Source organism: Squalius cephalus (assembly GCF_949319135.1).
Source record: "Squalius cephalus genome assembly, chromosome: 3".
In the NCBI taxonomy this organism is placed as follows: domain Eukaryota; kingdom Metazoa; phylum Chordata; class Actinopteri; order Cypriniformes; family Leuciscidae; genus Squalius; species Squalius cephalus.
In genome coordinates, this window is record NC_137124.1 from 50,272,931 (window position 1) to 50,298,624 (window position 25,694).

Here is a 25,694-nt window from a genome sequence, read left to right on the forward strand (position 1 = left end):
CTATTTAAAAATTTTCATAAAAATAACAGCTAGGTGGCAGGTGCATCTTTGAGCAAGGTAGCATGTTAGCTTAGCATTGTCTCCAAAACATCTTTATCTGCAATTTACAGCAATCTCTGTTTATGTCAGGGAGTTCCTGGAATGTTACATGACTTGGCTCTTCTTCATGTGTTCCATATATGTGACCCTGGATCACAAAACCAGTCTTATGTTGCACGGGTATATTTGTGGCAATAGCCAACAAAACATTGTATGGGTCAAAATTATAGATTTTTCTTTTATGCTAAAAATCATTAGGATATTAAGTAAAGATCATGTTCCATGAAGATATTTAGTAAATTTCCCACCTTAAATATATAAAACATTTATTTTTGTGAATGGATGCAGCACTATCGCCAATAGAAATGGACAACTTTAAAGGCGGTTTTCTCAATATTTCGATTTTTCTGTACCCTCAGATTCCAGATTTTCAAATAGTTGTATCTTGACCAAATATTGTCCTATCCTAACAAACCATACGTCAATGGAAAGATTATGTATTCAGCTTTCAGATGGTGTATAAATCTCAATTTAAAAAAATTTACACATAAGACTGGTTTTGTGGTCCAGGGTCACATATGGACTAAATGTGCATAGGGCGCCCTCAGGCTGCCAGTGTGTATTGAAAACACAGGCATAACTGTCACTATAAGTTTCTCAGAATAAAATAGTGGTCAAATACTGAAACATGAATCTTATATCTTTTTAATGATGTCTAGTTTGTCAAGGTAGTAACATTAAATCTAATAGTAACTTTGAACTATTTAAACACAGAACAATTCAGTGCGTCGGCGCGCTGGTGAAGCTTAACAGAAACAAAGATTAATAAATACTGTAACAAATGTATTGCTCATTGATAGTTACTTTTTGTGTGTGTGTATGTTAGGGGTGTGAACCTACACTGGTCTCACGGTTCGGTTCGATTACGATTATCATGTCATCGATTCAGTTCAATTCGATATCACAATGCATCGCGATGCACCGCATCCTCAATTTTAAATTTCTCTTCAAAAGTGATGTGTGCGCGCGTGTGTGTGTGCTTGGGAAGTCGCAGTGACAGAAACAGTGACATTCCAGTTAAAGTTTCAAGGGAGTAAAGCTTGTTTATGCCATTAAGAAAAGGAAAACCTGTCAAATAAATTTTGTTTAAAAAAAAAAATTCATTTAAAAGCAGCGCTCATTAATCAGAGTAGGCTATTCTGTTACCATTAAAGATGCGCGCATCAACCGTCGCCGAGTCCGCTGTTGAAGGTGACGATCATCCATTTATAATCACGCGTAACAACACAGAATAATTGTAATTTGACCATCGGGTGCGGATACTTAAATCAGAGAATATTATTGGGACTGTTTATTTTTGGCTGCGGATTCGGCGTTGGAGCTCATCCGCGCATCTCTCTGACTCTGCCAGGCGTTAACAGCTCGGGGTGAAAACGGCTAACGTGGTTTATGAAGTTAGTGGTATTAGGCTACCTCCTGCATATTCTATTTGTGTGTGACATGAGCGCACACAGCGCGTGTCTTCTGCAGGTCGTGCTTACCAGGTTGAAACGTGCCCAGATGTCGGCTTTTAAAGTAGTTGGAGCATTTTTAATATTCTCGCACTCGCGTCTCGCCTCCCTCTGCCATGCTTCCGCCACAATGCACGTACGCGACAAATGACGTCAGAAAAGTCCGTACATTATAATCTATTATGGTTATGGTCTATTACTGAACCGATACCGAATCGTCCTCGTCTGCAACGCGATGCATCGTAGAAACGATCAATTTTGACACCCCTAGTGTATGTATGTGTGTGTGTGGGGGGGGGGGATTACTTGTTTGCTCATAATTTTCATAATAAGTTTATTTTATCATAAGATACTGTTTAGATGTTATTAATGGAAAACAAGACAAAATTCTAAACGCATTTAGACTCCTAAACGCGAGCGTGTAGTTTTGCCGCCTGCAACGCGTTTGACGCTTGCCTTGTGCAGAGAGAGAAGACGCAGTACCGCTGAACACTCACGCTATTTGTAAAATTGCGTCTCGCAGATAGTTTTAAAAAAAACTCATTTGATTTTATAATCTGTGTGGATTAATTTACTAATACAACCTACATGCTAAAGTGAATCAATGTTTGCGGGAATTGCCCGCATTATAAGTGGGAGACCTGCGGGAATGATTAAAATTATGCGCAATACCCGCAATCATGCACCAAAATTCAAACCCTGGTATGTTCTAGGAACCCATCTATTCATTCAGCCATCGATCCATCCACACGCATCCATCCATCCATCCATACATATAGGGCCATCTAGCTCATTACACTGACCGTGAACCTTTTCCAACAGACAAATGTAATTAGCTACTTTATCTTAATAACTAACTACCTTTAAAAACAAACAACAACAACAACAAAACATAAGTATCTCCACACAGTTGCAAAGTAGCTTCTAACACTGTTAATAACCCTGCACAAACCACATCTATTGTGTATTTTTATCTGTTGTTCTTTAAGGCAGTAACCGTGTGACAGTAAGTTTGATTTATTAGCGTGCCACAGTTAAAGCTCTCAGATCCTGCAGACGGCCGTCATTGATTCCCCACTGTACTCCCTCTGTAGGGTCCCTACGGAGGCCGCACAGGCAGGGGAAAAGAGCACAGCTGATATGGGACGCATCCCAGAAGACTTTGAGTCTGGAAGACCGGATGTCAGCACTTCTGAAGAACACAGCACATTAATATTTATGAGCGCTGCATAGGTAACAGTACATAGCTTAAATGTGCCTGTGTGTGTGTGTGTCTCTGTGTGTGCCCCAGAGGACCGTTGAGCACATAACACATCACTCTTCCTGAGGCCCACTCACCCTTGAGCGCTATATCTCCTCTACATTCAACACACAGTATGTGTGTGTGTGTGTGTGTGTGTCAGTGTTGTAAGTAAATCAACAGCTCAAGCCTGCTCAGCAGAATCCACAGTGAGGCCTCAGACTTTATAGAGTCAACGCTGAGCTAAAGTAAATCTATGTGTCTATAAACACACACATACACACTCACACACATGCACATGTAAAGAGTAAGACTTCATATGTATAATGAATCATTATGAAAACTGAAAATTTTAAAATGAGGAAGACAAATGTAGTTCGCTATTTTTTGAGGTATAAAAAAAGTATAAAAATAATACTAAAATAACATTGCAGCAGAAAGTCGTTTATATTAAAGGTGCTCTAAGCGATGCCACGCGTTTTTTAGGCCAAAACATTTTTTGTCAAATACAGCAGACATCTCCTCACTATCCGCTAGCTGCCTGTCCCCTGAACACACTGTAAAAAAACGCGGCCTCTCTAGACACCACAGGCTCCACAAACGGCAACAAAAACAAACTGGGCTCACCCGCACCACGAAACATAATAAACAGTGTTACAGCCAATAACCAATAAGAAGAATTTGAGGGTGGGGTTTGGGGGGTTAGTGCGCGTACACATGAAGGGGGTGTGGAGGAGAGAGAAGCATGAAGAGGGAAGTTTGAATTATGGCCGACACACGACCAAAGAGACGACGTTCCGATGAACAAATTGCAAAGAAGAGGGACAAGGATAAAGAACGCGCGAAGTACCGAATTTACATCGGAAAAACCTTTGAAAGGTGGCGAGAACTCCGCCGGCAGAAGGGATCCCAATCCAACATTCAGTTGCTCTGTTTTTGCAGAACAGGTGGGTAAATCCATTTTTATTTCTAAAGAGACGTTCATGTTCACCAAACCAACACAAGAATGTAATTAGCTAGAACTATGCAGTCAGCGTTAACTTTGGTGAATACAACATAGCGTTATGTTTCTAGCAGCTAGCGATCAATCTCTATTGTACATGGTCAAGCAAATTCACAGTAGGGCGACAATGTGTGTGAACGATTGTTTTCACCCACTGTTTGTTATGAATTTGAATGTTCATTTATAGGCTATTGACAACTTTGACTAAATTTGTTTACGACGCCGCCGTTGTTTATGCTCACTGGGAAACGCGAAGCTAACATTATCATGCTATTATTGCGTCCTTGTATGGAAGCTATAGTTATAACCTCAGGTGGCGAAACGATTTTAAGATAATGTTTCTCTTTTTCTGCATTCTGTTCTGCAATATATAAAAGCATATCTAACTTGGCGACATTACACATTGAATGAAGTATCAGTAAAACTTAACTTTTGGAGACGGGATGAGGAGGAGGGAGGGTCTAGCTAGCCTCCGTTTTGTTTGACAACAATTCGAATGTCAACAAGAAGTTACGTCTCCCGGCATCGCTTAGAGCACCTTTAAGATTATTTTTTCTCACTATTTTAGCCATTTTTATCTGTTTGGGATAAGCCTAAACAGAACATTTTGTTTATAAATCTCAATTTCTATGTTTTTGCTCTGAAATGGCTTAAAAACTTACAATGAAAGTATTAAAATGAAACCTATATCAAAATATTAATAAATAATATAAAAGTATACAAATAATACTAAAGTAATATTGCTGTAGATTATTGTACACTAAGTTTATTTTTCCTACTTCTTTAGCATTTTTTGTTTGAGGCCAAGACTAAACCTTACAAATATTTGTTATATACATCTAAATGTCTTAATTTTTCTGCTCTGAAATGCCTTAAAATGTTGTTGTTGTTGTTGTTGTTTTCAAAAAAGAAACCATTGTCAAGTACATACTGAATATAGTTACAAATATTCAAGCAAAGCTTTCTGTTCTGTTTTTCAATAAACAAAGGACTCACAATATGCACAACATTAACAATATATTTAGTAGTAATCAAGTTTTTACTTAAACCATTTATATATCAGAAAATGCCACATGGAGAGTTCCATGAACATTTCGGAGAGATTATTCTGATCAGAGTTTTGAATTGATTCAAATAAATGGGCAGTATGCATTAAACTGACTTGTGAACAACAACAAAAATTTTTTTTTCAAATTTCAATCATCAGAAATGATAATAAAAGAAGGAGCAAGAAGAGGTATACTGTTGCGATCTTCACCAAGCTTAAAAGCAATTAAAAAGCACATTTTTCATCACAATATTGATTAAGTTTATTGTCAACAAAATAATAACAGATATATCACCCAGCTCTAGCACAGAGACACAGATGAACAATCATGAAATACACACACACATACACACACACACACACACACAGAGAGAGAGAGAGAGGTGATGGAGCAGGTGTGTGATTAATTGCGCTCTGGTCTCCATCAAACACACCAGTACAAAATGGAAAAGAGATCAGTGAATGTGTGTGTGTGTGTGTGTACTTCCAGATTCAAGATCTGGTAGATTTATATCCCGTCAGCATCAGTTCACGTCGGTCAGAAAACACACCAGTTCAACAACAGAGCTGTTATGTCTAGTGCTGAGAAGTTTCCACAAATCGGTGAATCAATTAACCAGTTAAAACATTATTAACAACCCCCAGCAATTCACTGGTTCCATCACACAATCACGTGTCCCTATGTATTGACATGTTAAACAGTTTAAACATGTTCCGATGGTGTACTCATTTGCCAATTTAAAAAAAAAAATATATATACACAGAGAAATAATGATAAAATAATAATAAAACACTTATATAAATTTAATTAAAATTAGATAACTTCAGTCATCTAGAAAAACATGTTAGGTTATACTTTATTTGGCAACACTTTATTTTACAGTGTCCTTGTTACATAATGTTGGATGTACTTACCATAATAATAACAGTAAATTAACTAATCCTCAACCAAATCCTAATCCTACCCTAACCCTATAGTAAGTACATGTTATTAATTCATATTACTCAGTACTTAAATATATAATTATACTGTAACAATGACACCCTTTTTTTTAAGGTGTCCTTGTTACAGTGTAATTATACATTTAAGTACTGAGCAATATCAATTAACAACATATACTTTCCATAGGGTTAGGATTGGGGTTTGTTTTAGGGTTAGTTGCACGTAATTAGGCATGATATAGTTATTGTTGTGATGGATTTTTTAATTAATCATAACTAACATTTGTTTTTCTTGCAGGAACAACATTCATATAATTTTAAATGTTTCCCCTTTTTGGCGAAAACTTGTGACTTTGGATGTGTGAGTGTAAAAATAACAAATATGGGAAATGAAACTAGACAGATGTCTAAACTTGAAACTTGTCTTTGAAGAACCAATCAAACTGTGGGGAAATTAGGTAATGTTTCATGTCATTTTTGCCATACCCCTTATTCTATAAAAACTGTTGTATTTGTGTTCGCTGGTGGGATTCTCAATGGGATTTGTCTGAGATCCTCCGGCCGTGCTTCTTCTTGGGGGAGATCCCCCAGGTGTGATTAAAGCATCAATAAAGGACATTTGCTGAAGTCTGTTTGTTTAGTATTGCTGCGCAGCAAGTAGTTTAGGAAAGAAAGCTAGTTAGGGGAACAAGTTAGGGTAAGGAACTCGGCCAGTTGTCGACTGTAGACGCAAGAGCTAGAGTTTAAAGATTATTGGGTGTCGATTGTAGACGCCCCAGATATATTTATTAAGTGTCGACTGTAGACGCAGGTAATAAGGTTCCAGGTACATAGTTAGGTTTAGGGAGAAATCTACCACATGCTATAGTAACTATTTGTAACGTGAAACAAGAACACTGTAAAAGTGTTGCCACATTTTATTGTACATGAAGAAAGTCGTCCATGTTGAGATCACATGACCTGCTGTGTCGTTAGTGTAAAGATTACTAATACGAACTAATATTAACAAATTGACTCGATATAATGTTTTAGCCAGTGTTCAAAGTGCGATAAAGTACGAATTTTTCTTAAAGAAATTAATGTATTTATTCAGCAAGGATGCATTAAATTGATCCAAAGTGTCAGTAAAGGCATTTATAATGTTACAAAATAGTTTTATTATCAAAGAATCCTGAAAAAAAGCACGCAAATATGAAGCGGCACAACTGTTAGAAATGTTTCTTGAGCAGCAAATCATCATATTAGAATGATTTCTGAAGGATCATGTGACACTGAAGACTGGTGTAATGATGCTGAAAATTCAGCTTTGCATCACAGGAATAAATTACATTTTACAATATATTCAAATAAAAACAGTTATTATAGAATGCAATAATATTTCCCAATATTACTGATTTTACTGTACTTTTGATCAAATACATAATGCCTTGGTGAACATATAAGAGACTTCTTTCAAAAACATTAACATATCTTACCGCCCCCATACTTCTCAAACTCTGGAGCTATAGTCATGTAAAAAGTAGTAGGAGGAAGAATTTCATCTGTCGACAGCTGTACATCTGGAGGAATGTTACTTTTGCTTTAGATTCGGAGCAGAATGAATGAGTTGAATGCATCAGTGACACGCGGCCTTTCATAAAAGGCCTTCAGAACAGTAAACACGAGCACACATCTGTGCAAAGCCTCATTAAGAACACATTCACGCACGCATTTCAGCTATGCAGCAGTCAGTGTCAGAATTCGAACAGTTCTCGTTTTCTCAATCCAATGAGTCATAATTCTGTCATATTCCACACACACCTCTGTGATGAGAGCATGAGATATCCATGACGACCAGCGGCCCTCCTTTAAGATTGAAGGTTGGATGACAATTGCCTGACATTGTCCCCAGACTCAGCATCACTGCATCACTATGCCACTCCAGTGGTCTCAATGTGTCCATTACTACACCACTCGCTATCACTGGCACTGCTGCAGCCATGGCAACAACAAAACACTCACCTGTGAGGATTTACACACAAAATCTCTCTCTCGTTCACCAACAATAAGAGGGTGAAACGGAGGGGACAGATGGATAAATGCATGACTGAATGAAACCCATTTATAAGGTTATACTGAATACGATTTTGTGAGTGTGTCTACGCCTGCTGTGGCTTAAAAGTTATGCTGTAGAATAAAGTCTTTTTGAAAATTTTGGTGCTTGATCTGGACAACAGTCCTGTGCAATGCCGTTTGGCAGTTCAGGCGGTGAGACAAAAAGTACAACATTTTTATAAAATATGTTTAGTATTTTTTTGTTGTAAGTTTTTGTTTATTTGAAATACAATTTCTATTTAGCTTTAATTTATTTTCATTTCAGACTTAGTTTTAGTAATTTTTGTACTTCAACCTAAATTAATTTGAATTCAGTTAACAGTCAACGCAACATTAATGTATTTGTTTATTTATTATTTTTTCTCTGAAAAAATGCAGTATGGCAGTTTAGGCAGTGTGACAAATTGCAGATTTATTTTTACAAGATTAGTTAATTTTAATATTTAATTATGCGTTTTTGTCATTTTTTAGGTTTTGTTTATTTTAATTATTTCTATTGAGTTTATTTTCATTTTAGCTTTAGTGATTTTAGTACTTCAACTTAAATTAATTTCAGTTAGTTGCTGAGGCAACATTTTTAATTATTATTATTTTATTTTTTTTTTTGTTTTTTCCTGACAGTTCAGGCAGTGTGACATTTTTATCTGTCAATACAAAAGCACTGGAGGGTTATTTACCCTAGTTAATTATGTATTTATAAATAAATCCATAAATCTATCCACTACACAGAACAGGCTCTGAACTAAAAGAAGACACGCCCACAAAACAAATATGTACAGTGGGTGTGGCTAAGCAAAATATAGGTGTGTTCAAGACTGTAGTGAATGTAACTAACCCCTGATGTGACCATGGCTACATTTACTTTATTAATGTTTTAAGTTTTTCATTTAACATTCATATTTTATTTCAGCTTTATTCATTATTCCATGATCAAAAAAGATATTATTAGGTGTGTTCAACTTCATGCGCCGCTGCGCAGACCAATCGTCGAGAGTCGCCGCTTGCAGTCGGGGGCGAAATTGAAAATGGACACTTTCTGCTTTCTATAGTGATGCTCACACAGTGTTTGCGTACTTTATCACAGATGAAGTGGATTAGATGGAATATTTGTTAAATACACAGACGTTTCAGACGTTTTCATGAAGCAACAGAAACACTTTTCATGTACAGCTAAATACAGTGCCATCTGTACAGTAATAAAGTTTAATAGAAGCCTATACTATTTAAATACCAATAGAGTGGGTTTTATTTTGATAAACATGACACAATATAATATTATGGTTACATGAAAAGAGCTTTTACTGTTATAAATACACAGATTTGTGAGCATTAGGGTAACTGAAGATTTTAGAATAAACACGAAACACACGTCATCATTGTCATTATTGAATCCGGCCAATCGCAGAACAACTGTATCGTCATCAGAACTTGTGCAACCGTGCGCCGGCTGGGGTCAGTCGTATACTCTCGAATCACTCTCACAGTACTTTGAATCCATACGTCACAGTGACAGGTTGTCGGCGTTGTCTCACGTTGGACAAAATTTCTAACCGGCATGCACTGCTTCAAGTTAGACGCCGATCGGTCTGCACAGCACTGCATGAAGTTGAACACACCTAATAGTTTTATTTATCATGTCCAATATGACTGCTCATGCACAAGTGTGGGTGTGTTTAAGCCAGGAGGGGGTGTGTCCATTTCTGCTGTGGGCGTGTCACTGCCCTAAATGGGTGTCTCGAATTGCACCATTCATTGACGGCTACTTCCTGATGTGACTCACACAATGTAAATGAGTCGGTAGACTTTATTCTAAACAGCAGGACCTGAAGTAGGCCTGCAGTTTTCCCTTCTCACATTCTAATCAAAACGTCTGTCAGCGATCTACTCCCCTCTCGAGAGAGTCGTTACTGACGACGGTGCCCCACAGGGCCACTGAGCGAGGCCATTGTTTCATCTGTCAAAATGTATTTTTTTCCCCTCATTTTCACTCTTTTTTTCAATCCTGTCAATTGTTCTTCTCTTGCTTTTCGGTTTCACTCCAGGTAAAGCCGAACTTCGGCTGTGAATGGAAAATGTAAATGAAGCTTTTAGACTAAATGCACCTGGCTGAGGCTCCGTCCCATGCGACCCCACGCCTGGCAGACGGAGGAAAAAAACCCTGCAGCCAAATTGTGTTCTCGACAACACAGAGAACAAGACTTCAATGGAGAAACAACAAAATGAAAACAGTCAAATGTGTACACTAATATGTAATCATTTTGAAAATAATGCATGGCAGCAACTTACAAAAACTCAGAAGGCGTCAAGCTGTATGTCAGACGTATCATGTTGGCCTTTTAAAAAATGCTCAAAACGAACAAAAAGCAACAATAACAATGCATTCCTAAAAAAAACACCAGTGTATGTGTGTGTTTGTTCAGCGAGTATTGAGTCGCTCAGCTGGGAATCGTCGTTGATCATGGATCATATGGAGAGATAAAGACCGCCCACCCGCTGATCTCCCACAATGCACCTCACAGCCTAAAGTCATCAACAAACAATAAACAGTCTCCACAGAGATCTGCTCCACATCCACCAGCTTCAAACAAACACACCTCACGTCTTTCTTCTGAATTTTCAGAGCAAAATCCATTCAGCACCTCTAAACATCCCAGGAAGTTGAATGTCTTCAGACTGCCAGCAAAAATCGGACTTTTTGCATATTCAGATTTTATCCAGATGGGTTTTTGAAAGTCTGGAAAGCAAAAAATCTGGTCTCCAGATGCGTCTCAGTCTGAACGCTCTGGCTGTTCAAGTCGGATTTCAAATTGTCTTTTGGGTCACTCTTAAGGCGACACAGCGACAACGTCAAAATAGGTAACGGAAATGCGTGAAGTATTCATACATCTACCAGTTTCCTCCATTGCTGAGTTTTTCTTGTGCAATGGAGGAGCTCTGCACCACGATTCGACAGGCCACTTATTTAGAGAGCGAGATGATGCAACTTTTCCCTGCATCTGTTTTGAAAGCCTCATCGCATACTTGGGTATGCCTAAGTCATTACCAAAACAACCCATGCAGATATGTAGGGTATGTCTGGACACACACATCTTATTTGATCACTTGCATAGTACAGATAGTCTGCCTGAAAAGATCTGTTCTGAGAAAAAATCAGATTTGCCTGCAGTCTAAAAATAGCCTTAGATCATACCGTTTTCATTTTCTTAGAGAGGATCGCTGTTTCCACTACACGAAAATGACTATTATTTCCCTTTCCCCCCATCACATATTTTAGCAGTCATCTTAAATTAGGTATCATTCAAAAGCTTTAACACTTATCCTGTGAAAACCGTTTGTAAATTGGACATTGCCTTACCATGGAAACGGTACTTAAATACCTTTTATAGGGCTCAATTTTTGTTTTATCAACTTCAAATTTGGAACGCAAAAAAACATTTTGTATAAAATAGAAAATGTTTAGTACATTTGCTTTACAGAAGGAACTTAAACTTCTATAACTGTTTTACACTTTCACTTCTCTAATAATCTGCTGAGTGTCTTCTTTAAAAGAGACCAAGGTGGGGGGTGAGAACCTTAAAGCACCTTTTTTGAATTTACATGTGCTTACTATGAGCCTATGATTGAATCTGGACATAAAGCAAAATAACTGAGAAAAAAAGGGAATTAGTCCTCAGATGCCATGTCCTTAATTTATGGCAAAAATCTAGTTTTAATTTGATCTCAAATGGATTCATTATAAGAAGTTATTACTCCACCACCTGTGTGACATAATTAACCAACGTGGTTGAACTACAAATTTGCAACAATAAGGATTCAGGAAACAGTCGTGAGTGGTAGTTAAGCAGCGAGTTATGTTGTTGTATGGGAAACACACCCCTGATCATCTGTGCTGCATCACTGCTTCAAACAAACACACTTCACATATTTCTTCTGATTTCTTCCGAGCAAAATCCACTCAGCACCTCTGTAAACATCTCGGGATGATTTAGATCATATCATTTACAGTTTCTTAGACTGGATTGCTAGCTTCCTCCACGTAAAATGGCAAGAAAAAACACTTGAACAATATATATTTACATATTTTGGGGGTGTTCATAATAGTGTTATTCATTTGTAAAACCTCATTGTTGCAATGTGTAAATTGTTGCTTTGAAAACAATCTGATGGGCTGTGCTACATCATGCAATGTTTTCATGTGTGGACAGATAAATTGTTGCTGGAAACGTCTTAGCTTAGAACAAGTCTGATGTTTATATATCAGACAGATGTGTTTAAAGTGCCACTACCTTCACGTCCACATGAGCCATGAGCACAGCAAAGTTGGTCAGGTGTGTGCAGGAGCAGGTGGTGTGTGTTCGGTTAGTTCCGAGCAGCCGGCAGTCCTGCGTGGACCAGAAGCCCATCATACTGCGCTTTGAGTAGCTCCAGAATGAACAGTTGGGGTTGAAATTCTCCTCGGACTGCTGAAGAAGGAAGAACAGCAAACTGCATTAGAGAGCAGAACACACAACATGGGCAATAACAAGAGTTACACTCAGGAGCCAAAATGAACCTTTTTTGCAACAAAGAATTTCATCAACAGAACTACTGCTTTACTGATCATGAAACTGCAGGATGGATGATGATGAAATTAATAGGAGAAATTAATGCAAGGATGCATAAAATTGACCAAAAACATCAGTAAAGGGATTTATAATGTTACAACAGAATTATATTTCAAATAAATGTTGAACTTTTGAACTTTATATTTATCAAAGAAAAAGTATCAAGGTTGCCACAAAAATATGAAGCAGCACAACTGTTGATAATAATGGTTTCTGAAAGATCATGTGACACTGAAGATTGTGAATAATGATGCTGAAAATTCAGCTATGTATATATATATATATATATATATATATATATATATATATATATATATATATATATATATATATATATATATACTGTATTTACAGTTTTACTTTATTTTTATCAAACAAATTCAACATTCTGTTGAATCAATTATAATGCATTTAATTTGACTATGTACATTTTCAAATTGCAAAACATACAAATTCTAATTTTACACTGAGATAAGTTAAAGGACATCCGGCAGATGTTAATTTGATCTGGGCAATTAGCACATGTTAAATGATTATTGTGTTTTATGCAATTCATGAAAAAATGACCAGGTAGAATGCTATTTATTTGCAGATTCTAGTTGCATTTGGTGCATGACGGGCATTGAATTTGGACACTGGAAATGACTATCTCATAGATCTGGTCAGATACGTTCAAACACTTCATTTGCTTCTTTTGTGCAATTTTGATGCCAGTTCCAGACATCCTTCAGACCAGAGGCTCTGGGTAAAATGGATGTTTCTTCATTGAGGATATGAGCTCGCTGTTCTTCACCCACGCTGAAATTATACTAATCTAGATGTGGGCCATCAGGCGCTCAGTGGAAGGAAGACTTTAATATCACAAAGCCATTCACACACACACACATACACACACACACACACACACACACACACACACACACACACACACACACACACACACACCAGGAGAACCTTGATTAAACAGATCAAAACCATAGGCAGACTGATGTGAGTTTGCAGTCGATTGTGTAGAGAACTAATGGTTAACAAGGGTTTGGTCATTTGTTTTAGAGGTGGGGCAAGACATTATATTTTGATAAGACTATAGTGACGATTGTTGTTTTTATCTTTCTTTTGGAATAACATGAATCAATGTGTGCTTAATTGTACTGAATGTGCACTTGTAGTGTTGTTCAAATCTTAAATGTATATTTAAAAAAATAAAGATTGCACTTGCAGATAATATCCTATTAATGAAATTAAAGGATGCTTAAGTGTACTTAAAGAGAATACACTTTCATGACTGTTTCTTAACACACTTAAGCCTTAAACACATACCTCAGGCCATTAGTGACCCGGGACGTCATTCACTACCCTCCCCCTCATTAATTTTTTTTTAAAGTTAGACATCAACCTTCTTAGTATTCCTCAATGAGTTAATTATAAACAACAATGAAACAACAAGAAAAAATTATATAAAAAACAATGCCTGTTTTCCCATAAATTTTTTGTAAAAATTGTATAGGGTCGCTAACATCCTGAAGTGCGTAACAGTGTAGCTTTTTTTTTTTTTTTTTCTGCACAACAATAAGTTAATCTTTGATGATTGAATAAGTGCAATTCACATTTATACCACAAGGTGGTAAAGGCTGATGAACAATGATCAAAAAGCCCTCTAAAGTTCAGCTAATTCCATATAATATAAATTTAAATTTCAGCATTTTGGGGAAAAATCTATGCAATGGATTTAAACTTTGTAAAATGTATTAAAAGGAGCAAAAAGTGAATCGCTCTTAATGGAAGCTGAAAGCATGATCAAATATGCCAAAATCTATAATAAACAGAGATACAGGCCGTTGGGACATGCAGAGATCCAGACGTTTTGATTCTGTGGAAATCTGCAGAGTTCTGCGGATATCGCTCTCCCGTGAACGTCCTCCCACACACACAAACAGGAAACCAAGTTCCCTGGTCTCTCAACCTGTTTAATCATAGCTGGAGGCAGAGTATCTGTGTGTGTAATTTTTTGGGTACGTTTCAATAAAGTGGTTGGATGAAAAATTATTCAGGCATAAATGCTGGTGGTGTGACTGAGGGACCTGCTGTTAAAGCAACCATTCATTCATCACCTCTTCATCTGAGTTACCCAACCAGTCACACACACACACACACACACACACACACACACAGTCCAGCACTCTTGGAATTTCTTGGATGTTTCTTTTCTGACACACACACACATACACACACACACACACACACAGTCCAGCACTCTTGTAATTTCTTGGATGTTTCTATTCTGACAACAAATCTCACAGTGAACACAACACAAACCGCATGTCTTACAGCCTTGTACCTGAATATGTCGGACTGTGAATATGACAGGGTCGGACAGGTAAACTTTGTTACTGTCTTTGTTGATGGCCGCTGTTATAATGGGAGAGTTGACGATGACAGAGTAGTTGGTGTTTAATGTCTCGCTGCTGAACTTCATGCTGGCGTTTTCTGTGGAAAGGTATGAACCCAGATGCTTATACAGGACAAACGCCATCCGGATTTCACCTGAGAGAGACAGACAGAAAGAGAGTGGCTGTTCATTTTAGTACAAATTTTTTCATTACAATGACAAAGTTCACATGAGTCGTTTCAGTGATTCAGTGAAATCAGAAGTATTATTTCGCTACTCAAAATAATTGGTAAAAAGACTCACATTTGAGGGACTCAAATAAATTGGTCAATCACACACACACACACACATATATATATAGGGGTGTAACGATACACATATTTGTATTCAACTGTTCGGTACTAGGCTTTCGGTTTGGAACGCATTACAAATTGAATGATTCGTTGGACCATTTTTCCTGCCGACCAAAATTTTGTTAGCTGGCGCACTGGCACGACCACCACAGCGTTGCCCAACATCAAATGGCAAACATAATGAAAGCGTAACGAAACTGTGCTAGTCATTTTGTGCTTAACGGACCATTTATCAGTTTGGACCATACACTGTAAAAAAAATGGTGTTCAGCACAAGCCGATCTTGATCATGAGACACTGTTACTACACAGCGCTAAGAGATCCAGTAAAGAAAGCATTTGAATACACCACATAAGTAATAACATCGCTGTGAGTTTCAAGATGTAGGAAAACTTATACATATTTAAAAATTTAAAAAAAGACATTAAATTACCATTGTAACCAGTAAGTGGCTGCCTTTTCCAGTCCCAAATATTTATTTTTTAATCGTTTTGCTTTTGATTCATTATTTTGACATTATGAATAAAATTGCTGCCCTCAGATGTTAATCTGGAGCCTTGCAAACTTAAAATAAAACTGAAATAAACCTTTGTTTATAACTACAACAATATTAAATATTTTTTTTTATAAGCAGCTGTTTTTGTTTTATATGCTGCTAAGAAGAGTCAAGTATAGCTCCATCATTGTTCAAAGTAAAAAAAGATCATACTTTATGATGCTAGTTTTAATAAATATATATATTTTTTTTAAATCAAGGAAATTTCTCTGGCATTTCTTTCTTTTTTGCTGTTGAAAACGTATCGAACCGTGTCACCACTGTAGCGTATCGAACAGAACCGAACCATGAATTTTGTAAACCGTTACACCCCTAATATTTATATATACTTCATTTAAAATGTATAACATATCATACAAGCAAGAGTGCTGTTTTTCTATTGGCACAATTGTTCAGTATTCACTTTAATAAACAAGACATGAAAATGAAGTATCTTAATATTTTAGACACAACACTGTCTTTGAATATTTGGAAAACAAAAACAGTTCCAAGCCACAGCAGAACCGTTGCGCATCTCCGAGCAACATGAAGTGTTTTCATTACTGAATGAATCTGCATTTTTGAACAAACTGGCTGAGTCAATGATGCATTGACCCATTCATAAAGAAAGCTTTGTTTCTGAACAGTCAGCTGTTTTAAATGAATCGGTTGAATGAATGACTCAATAAAGCACTCATTAAGTCACTTGTTTCATATTTAAAAGTACAATTTCATATTTCTGTTATTCTTAAAACATGAATCTCATTACATTATGTAATTGTAATTACAGTGTAATAGTCAAAATTTTCAACCTTCAAAATTTTGGGGTCTGTAAAAATTGTATAATGTTTTTGAAAGAAGTCTTTTATGTTCGACAAGTCTGCATTTATCTGTTCATAAATTCTGTAAAAAATGTGGGAAAATATATTCTATTGTATTAATTCTATTGTAATACATTTTAAAATGTAATTTATTCCTGTGATACAATGCTGAACTTTCAGCATCATTACACCAGTTTCCAGTGTCACATGATCCTTCAGAAATCAAGATCTAAAAAAAAGATCAAGAAACACGTCGAAAAAAGTTGTGCTGCTTCATATTTTTGTGGAAACCGAAATAGAAATCTTTTGAAACAATGTAAATGTCTTAACTTTCACTTTTGATCAATTTAAACTGATTTCATTTAATTGGTAGAAATGCCCTTGGAAATCAATTCAAGTGGGCAAATATGAGCCCTTATTGGAAAAGTTCATTTCTTTCACTGCGTGAGAGATTCGAGGGGAGCTCGTTTAGAAGATAAAGCTTTAAAAAGCCAAAGCTGCGGCATAACAAAGCAAAACTTGCTAAATCTGCTGTTGAACACGTCCTGATGGGGCGTTGGGGTTCTGCAGCACGTTTCTTTAGAGGTCAAAAAACGTCTTCATTACCACATCATGGAGAGCAAGAAGACACTGTCTCAAGTTGATCGAAATACTGTTTTAGTCGTTATAAGCAATGAAGTGAAATAATTTGAGTTTTGATTAGATGGGTTTCAGTTGATCATGTAATGAATACATAACAACCATAATGCTTTTTTTCTTTCGGCAGCCTTTACTGAAAGCCACAAAGGTTTCGAGTGAGCGAGAAAAAAAAAGTGAGGAAAAAAAATCTAACCACAGAGTCGATTTGATTCTGCTTTATTGAAATGTTATTAGCGCTTTACTGCCTCCTTTGACAGAGCTACAGTTCTGCTCGTTATTTTCGTGTCACTCACTTGCTTTTTCATGAAAAGAAATGAAAAAAAAAATGAAAAAAATGAAAAAACCCACCGCCTCCCCGCAGAGTCTGGGATCACTGACTCACAATAACAGACAACAATTTTTCCCCATTCCTGTTGATGGGCCGTTCAGTAACAAGCGTTTGGTGATGAAAGGAAAACCTCTGATGAAGGAAACCAGTTTTATGGCAACTTGTTCATAAAAAGGGAATGAGCACTGAGGATCTAAACTTATTAGCCCCCTATTGTATTTTGGCAAGAAGGATATTGTAAATTCAGAGTTTCAGAGAATGGAAGTGGCACTAGTGTTCAGTTCAGTTTTAGAATCATTTAAATACTATTATGGTTTTTTTTTTTTTTTTTTTCATTTTCTCTCTTTTCATTTTAGTTAAAGTTTTGTTGTGTCTTTTTGTCATTTTCAAATGTCTATATAGTTTTTATTAAGTTTTGCTCATTCACTTTTAGTTATTTTAGAACTTCAACTTAAACTAAACGAAAATGAGATTTTTTTTTTATGGTCACAATTTAATTTAGGGTCCAGTGAACTTTTGCCCCAATAAACTCAAATAATAGTTAGTAGGTAGTTTTTAAATTTAGGTATGGGGTAGGATTAAGGGATGTAGAATATGATCATGCAGAATAAGGCATTAATAAGTGCTTTATAAGTACTAATAAACAGCCATTATCCTAGTAATATCATGCTAATAAGCAACTAGTTAATAGTGAGAATTGGACCCCTAAACTAAAGTGTTACCATTTTGACTTAGCCACTAGTTAAAATAAAATATATATATTTTTTAACTTTATTTTATTTCAGTTAATTCTAATGGGTTTTTTTTTTTTACAGTAACAAAAATGTATTATTAGCCACCCATCCAAATTTGAATGATAAAAAAGCCGCCAAGTAAATAAAATAAGCTATCAAAATCTTGAAAAATTAGCAGTATTCTCTGCTCTCAAACGCTGGGGGCGTGTCCGCTGGCTGCGCTGAAACCACGCCCACTCGTGGGAAATCTGCCGCCGCCTCTCAACTGTCACCGCTACAGCCGGTATGGATGCTCGAGGATGGATGAAGGCCGAGGTGGGAGATAGTCGGTTCGGCCCCATTCACCAGTAATAGCGGATTATCAGTTTATAAAAACTGAAAGTTTATAAAACTATGTGTAAAATGATCACTACAGAGGCGGGTGTTGGTGGTGATCCTCAGCTCTCCATCAAGGTGGCTCTTCACTAATGAATCCACCTCTTCTTGATATGTTCGCTTTTCAGAAATATAAATAAGGACACCGATCTGTTTTGTAAGTGATCGCATCCAGGTAATACGCATTTCCGTGACGAAGGCATAGCTAGCTAGCAAACTGTAGGCTGTAGTAACTAATAGTACTGACAGTAACTCGCGATTGAGCGGTGAACTGATGCGAATGTGCTCTAGTTATATCGTTAGGGGAGGGGCCAGCCTCAGTGGCTCCAGTGCATCATCGACAGTAGGGGTTAAATATAATAACCCTGTTAGCGTTACATATGACCACCCCATAATGTTGTGAGCGTACCGTTTCTGCCGTGTTGTTTGAGAGTGTTGGCTGACAGGTGGATGGCGTTCCCTTGGCCTCCAGTCTGTGGAAACTTCAGATCGGGCAGATTTCCATCTGTGCTCATCCTCGCCACCTCCAGCTCTGAACAAAAACACACACATGACAGAAAGTGAATGAGGACTGGGGAAAGAAACATCAACGTGTTTAATATACTTGGTCCATCCCACTTGTGTGCTATTTTCGAAGTCTTTTGATGTCATACACTCACTGATGAATAGGTTGAAATTAAAAATCACTGATAATCTTGACATCCGCTCAAGATCTCTATTGGGAGTTTATAAGAACTGTAGCAATTTCAAATAAATGAATTAAATGTAGTCACTTTAAAGGGCACCTATCATGCAAAATTCACTTTTACATGGTGTTCGAACATAAATGTGTGTTGGCAGTGTGTGAGCAAAACCACCCTAGAATGATAAAAATCCACCCAGTGTTTTTTTTACAATCTCAATAAATCATAAGCACTGTCTCAGAATGAGCTGTTCTAAGATTCGGTGCAATGTGACGTAGAATTGCGCAAGCCCCACCGACGTGGTTTGATTGACACTGTGGTTACCCCGCCCTCGGTGATCTGTACACCATCGCCATTGTTTCAACGACAGCCGGTAATGTCTCCTAAGAAATGTACGTGTTCTGTTGTGGGATGTAAGAATGGATATAGTAGTCTTCACTGACATCAGAGTCACTGAAAACGCAGCGGATGGATTTTATTTATGAAGAAAAGGCGCCACTTAAACTTCCTAAATACGTTTATGTTTGCGAGAATCATTTTCTGACTGACTGTTTAGTGAACGAGGGTCAAAGTTAATCCTCAAGTGTGGATCGTTGCCTACTGTTCGCGATCCAACGTCACCTCCAGAAGAAGTAAGTGTATTTTATGATTTTTGAGCAAATAGTCATTTCAATCGATGTCAGCCAGTTCAACAACAAATGCGTCTAAAGCTATTTATTGTCGTCGTCATAGGATGTCTCAACAAACAACGTCAGACAGTTTTATGTCACGTATAATTTTTTGCAGCAATTACAAATGTAAATAAATTAATACATGCTCTATCTCCATAGACAGTATATAAACGTCTATCTCCCTGCAGCATATGTTTTCTGGTTCTGTAGCCATCTTCTCACATTTGCCACATAAGCACCTGGCTGTACGACAAGTAATGCCAACATGACACAACAGCACCCCTCGCATAAATATAATTTCGTTTGTACTTAAAAAAAAATATAAAAAAAATTGTTTGTACTTAGCAAACGTTATCACAGTATTTGTGTGTATGTAGTTTCAAAAAATTGCACGAACGTTATCACAATTTGTGTGTGTGTGTGTGTGTGTGTGTGTGTGTGTGTTGCACATCCATAATTGCAAAGGGGACGCGATTAAAACTTTGTAAGTACATAAATGTATCAAATAACCATTCCGAGACGTCTTGGTCCATTCTCATTCGCGTTTCTTCTGCCGGAGTCTCTTCATCATCTGGGTCCGGCAGGGCGGGGATATGCAGCTCATTTACATTTAAGGTGGTACACACCAAAACAGCTCTTTTTAAAACAGGCCCCAAAAATGACATTTTCAAATGGTTATAATAAATTAACAGTGGGGTATTTTTTGTGCTAAAACTTAAATACATTCTGGGGACACCCAAGACCAATATTACATTTTGTAAAAAGGGGCATAATAGGTGCCCTTTAAATAAATAAATGAACATGATAACACCCAAATTCTTTTAAAATATGCCCAATTTAAATGTGCCATTATTTGTTTTGGGCGATTAAAAATATTTAAAACAAATGCATCTCTCTATCTATAAATTTGTTTATATGATGTTCTTTTTTAATTATATGATTTTCTTGATGCCAGCCAATTGCTGCACTGCAATTTTGAGTATCAATATATCCGCCTTTTCCAAAAAACACAAGAACGTGTCTCACTGCGAGCCTTGGTAATCAATTTCGATTTATTGATCAGATCCGATTTTGTGTATAGCTGTTCACAAATTGTTGTTTTAAATGTGGCCAATATCAGATTCCAGTGTGAACAGATCAAGGTCCTGAACTGACTCGCATGTGCAAAAGAACGATAAAAAGACGTCATGCGGAAGTAAACATGGAGAACACTAAAGTAAGTGATTCCACGTTTATTTATTGTGTGATCTGCCATGGAAGCCAGTAAATTGATGCCCAGGCAATATAAAATACAAAGATGAGGATGTGAAAAAAGAGCAGAGTTTTTAAATATTTATGTTTTGCTTGTATATAGAGCTGTCACTGTAATACTTATGAGTTCTGACACATTACTGTCCTTCCACTGACTAACTTTCACAACTGTATTGATAACTTCGGGTGTGTAAAATCTTTCAAGTGACTGCTATGAGTGCAACATTGGGACGAATGTTGATCTTGAGTGATATAAAAGTCGCACAAATTCTGTTTGACTGTTCAGACTGAGGTCGCATTGCAAAACTGTATTAGATTTAGTACCACATATGGAAGTGGCCCAAATCTGAATCAAAAAGATCGGTTTGGTGTTCACACTGTCATGACAAAAACAGATCTAAGTCACATGTGAGCAAAAAAACAAACACAAGAAAATTCGGATTTGGGCCACATTTACCTGCAGTCTGAGCGTAGCCCAAGACAACTAAATCCAGATATTTGAATCAAATCTGTAAATGCCTTTAAAGAACCACTTTAACTAGACATGAATGATCACTGTTATCACCTCGCTTACATTTTGATCAGTATCAACTCACTTTTATACTTTTACTTTTATACAGCAGTAGTTGACAATGAATGCAGTGTTATGAATTGTGTTCTTACACATTTTAAAAGGCAACGCATATGACATCGAGCTTGCGTAGAAGCAATCGGCGTCACAAACTTGCGTAGAGTCGGCACTTATAAAACAAGTTCAAATGGAGAACTCATGCTGTGCTGTTTGAACAAATTAAAGCATCATGTGCTGTTTGAGATTCCAACTCTGATCCAGCACAGCTCTCTAATTAAAGTATGAATACACTGACTCGCTGCCTGATTTTTGCAGCTGCCTTTTTGGGCATTCGTAAACATCCTTTCACAGAACCTGAAAAGAAGTCAGCCACAAAATCCCAGAGCATTTACACAAACACTTATCGCACCAAAATTAACATTAAAAATCCCAACGGAGACGTGGATTCGGTGGCGGGGTGGTGCTTACCACCGCTTCAGGTATTTGCCGCCAACAGGACAAAAGAGATAAAGAGCTGTGGGCAGAAAGAGATGACTATTGCAGGCCGGAAACACTTTTTCATTCCTCCACCGTCGCTGTGAAAAGCTTAAGACAGCAAACAGCGGGCTGAGACGCTGTTGTGCCTCAAGAGAAATCAAAAGCCGGTTTAAATAACGTTAATCACACAAAATCTGCTCGCCAGATTATGAGCATGAGGACAGACACTCCAACAAACAAACAAACAAACACACTCTCCATCAAAAAGGAAAATCTAAATAGAATGGTGCACTGTTTTTTAAAGCGCATTATATTAAACCGAAAGAGGAGGATAACAACCACTTCAGGGTAAGTTGGCAAAAGATGAGCATCCATTCTCACTCACAAACAGGCTTTTATTTCCCTGAACAACTGTGTCATCAACACTAACATCAGATGGCAACGCCGCTAATCTTCTCCCGATTCTCCACATGGCACGACGCTGGCGCTCTGTGTTGCCTTAAAGGGATAGTTCGCTCAATGAAAATGTTGTCATCGTTCTCACTATCATGTTATTTGTGAGATGCAAACAATAAAATCCATTAGTTTACAAATCATGCACTATGGTAAAAGTGTTTTGAGGTCATAACAGAGTATTGAACAAGAAACCACACAAAAATAAACCTTTATTTATCTATATCTTCACATTTAGACTAATCATAATTTGTGTGAAAAGTGATGCAAGTTGTTTTACTGACACTTGTGTTCATTTCAACTGCAGTCAAATGTATATACAGTATATATAGGTAGATTTTTTTGTTAAGTAGAGGCACGTTTTTCCAGTAAGCCTGGGTTGCAAACATAACACATTTAGACACATTGTGCCAGGTTTAATGTCAAACATTATTGGTTTTTGCACGTTTCGGATGAATAAATCTTACATTTGAGTATATTCCTCACACAACATACTACTAAATGTCTTCAGAAGGCTTGGAAAAGAGTGCAAAACTTGCATGGACAACACATTGGAGAATATACGACTGCTTTTTGGAGCTTGACTGCACACTTGTGTAAATATCTAATAAAACAAAGATTACTGGATTACGTTTTACAAGAGAATACTATTTCAGTTTTTCTACTTTCAAATTCAATGTGTTAGGCCTGCTTGTAGGGGTGTAACGATACCCTCATGTCACGATACAATATTATTGCGATACTCCAAGACATATGATAAAAGTTTAACAAATAAATTTACTGTTGATTAAAATGCAAAATTTGGTATTACATTGGGGGTTGGGTGCTGAGAACCCAATGCACAGCACAATGGTGACACCAGAATAAAAATATGCATGATTCTGAAGCTGAAAATATAGAATTATTTTAGACGAATGTGCTTGCACTCTGTCACTGACTAGATATATTTAAAATAATGTAGGCCACTTTTTACACAAATAAGCCCCCATTGCATTATTATACATTATATTCAACATTATAGTAGTTTAATGTAGTACTGACACTAAAACTGAAAACTTCTCACACAGTATTTTTTATTTTGGGTGAACTATCCACGATACACATTTTCACTATCCACAACAGCCTACATATTGTTGCAGTTTTGTATTGTGATATATTGTGACATGATATATTGTTACACCCCTTGTTACTTGCTGTTTCTTTGTAATTAATTGTGAAAATAGCTTTTTCTGAGTGAAAACTGATTCTACACCAAATTTAGTTTTTTTTTTCAATGTATGGAAAACAGCATCTCCTTGTGTGTTCCACCAAATGAAGTGACATGAGAGTGCGTAAAAGACTGAATTTTCAATTCCGGGTGATCAATTCCTTTAACTTAAGGCTGCTATTCAGCCCTGCAGAGCCAGTGACGGACTCAACGGCCCCGTGGGCCAAACAAACCTTATAACGCCGCAAACTAACCCCATCAAACAGGGCCTGAAGGTCTGCTAAAGGTGTCACAGCCCGCAGATTAATCTCCGTGCAGCTCGAAGGATATAAAATAACCCTCATAAAAAGTTTGTCGGGAGAGACTCTCTCGCCCCACAGAGCCAAGCTCCGGATCCCTTAATATCAGGATAAATCACATGCCAGACACGATAAATTCTGTTTTATTAATTCCCAAAATGCGACCATCTCCACAGAGAGGCGGCAGACCTAAATTCTGGAGTTTCCATGGCAGCCAGATTGTCTTAAATCCCCGTCTTTAGGAACGGAAGATACATCCGCTTTTATCCCGGAGGAATATACGCACGCACACAACACCATGATCTGGGGAATGCTGACATTCACACTGTGATATTCACAAACAGATGCAAGCGGCACAGGAAAACGTGGGCGTCCTCAAAACGTCTCGTCCGATTCCTCCCCGGGCTGAGAAACGCATCGTAAACGACACTAAATTATCACTCGTGGCATATGCTCACTCAGCCTTTCATTTAAAAATGCTTAATTATGCCTCCCAGTAAAGAAAATGAAACGATTTACAAACGTAAAGTAGTCAAATCCATCTGTTAATGGTGCATTCAGAGAGTGGTATGAGATTATCTCTGAGGAAAACAGGTTTATCGGTGTGTATCAGGGCTGACGGGGTCCATGGACACAGCTGATAGCTGGGCTGTGATGATTTCTGGTACTGGCAACCTCGATCACAATCAAAAACAGACGCTCTGACATGTTCCATGGATAATGCCTGCTTTGGTGTCACGTTGCTTCTTTTTTTTTTTTTTTTACACATTAGAGGTACAAATCCTATGTTTTTTTTGTTGCAACAGCCTGCAAGTGACCATTTCAAAGCTCAACCATTTAAACCTGTTACAAGGTTGACAATAATGATAAAATGATTAGGACGTTTTTTTTTAAATAGTTTGAGACATATAAATGACAAAATCATCAAGGAAATGCATTTCCTCATAATGTATGAGAAATATAAATGACAAAAACCAAGCAAATATAATTTCTGTAATGTATAAGGAATATAATTGACAAAATGATCAATATTTCCCTTCTCTGTAATTTATGAGAAACAAATGACAAAATGATCAAGCAAATATTTTTTTCTGTAATTTATGAGAGATATAAATGACAAAATGTTCAGGCAAATATTTTTTTTCTGTAATTTATGTGAAATATAAATGACAAAATGACTTCTGTAATTTATGGGAAATGTATAAAAGAGCGCTTATAATCTTTAGTTTGACCTACTGATGTTGACAATTAACATGTTCTAAAGGTTAAAATAAAAACAAAACCAGTCTCAGACCTTTCTTTGTACCCTTCTCTTGCAAAGCGCCACCTACACACCACAAAACATCCTCGCTCCAACAGAATAATAAAAGAGATAAGTCTGTCATTTTTATGTATGATTATGGTATTCTAGAGATACTGAATCCTGA

At 37.1% G+C, this 25,694-nt stretch overlaps 1 protein-coding gene across 19 annotated transcripts in view; it reads right to left on the reverse strand.

Annotated features, from left to right (window-relative positions):
- Positions 1 to 25,694, reverse strand: part of LOC307155720 (adhesion G protein-coupled receptor L3) — a 324,537-nt gene that overhangs the window by 52,532 nt on the left and 246,311 nt on the right. For 18 of the 19 annotated variants that reach the window (XM_079866593.1, XM_079866603.1, XM_079866601.1 and 15 more), the window contains 3 exons: positions 19,065 to 19,187; positions 14,820 to 15,025; positions 12,164 to 12,340 (listed from right to left, as the gene is read on the reverse strand). In XM_079866593.1, coding sequence (XP_079722719.1) covers positions 12,164 to 12,340; positions 14,820 to 15,025; positions 19,065 to 19,187 — 506 coding nt within the window. The remainder of the gene's footprint in view (positions 1 to 12,163; positions 12,341 to 14,819; positions 15,026 to 19,064; positions 19,188 to 25,694) is intronic. The other variant, XM_079866604.1, reaches the window with a different exon arrangement.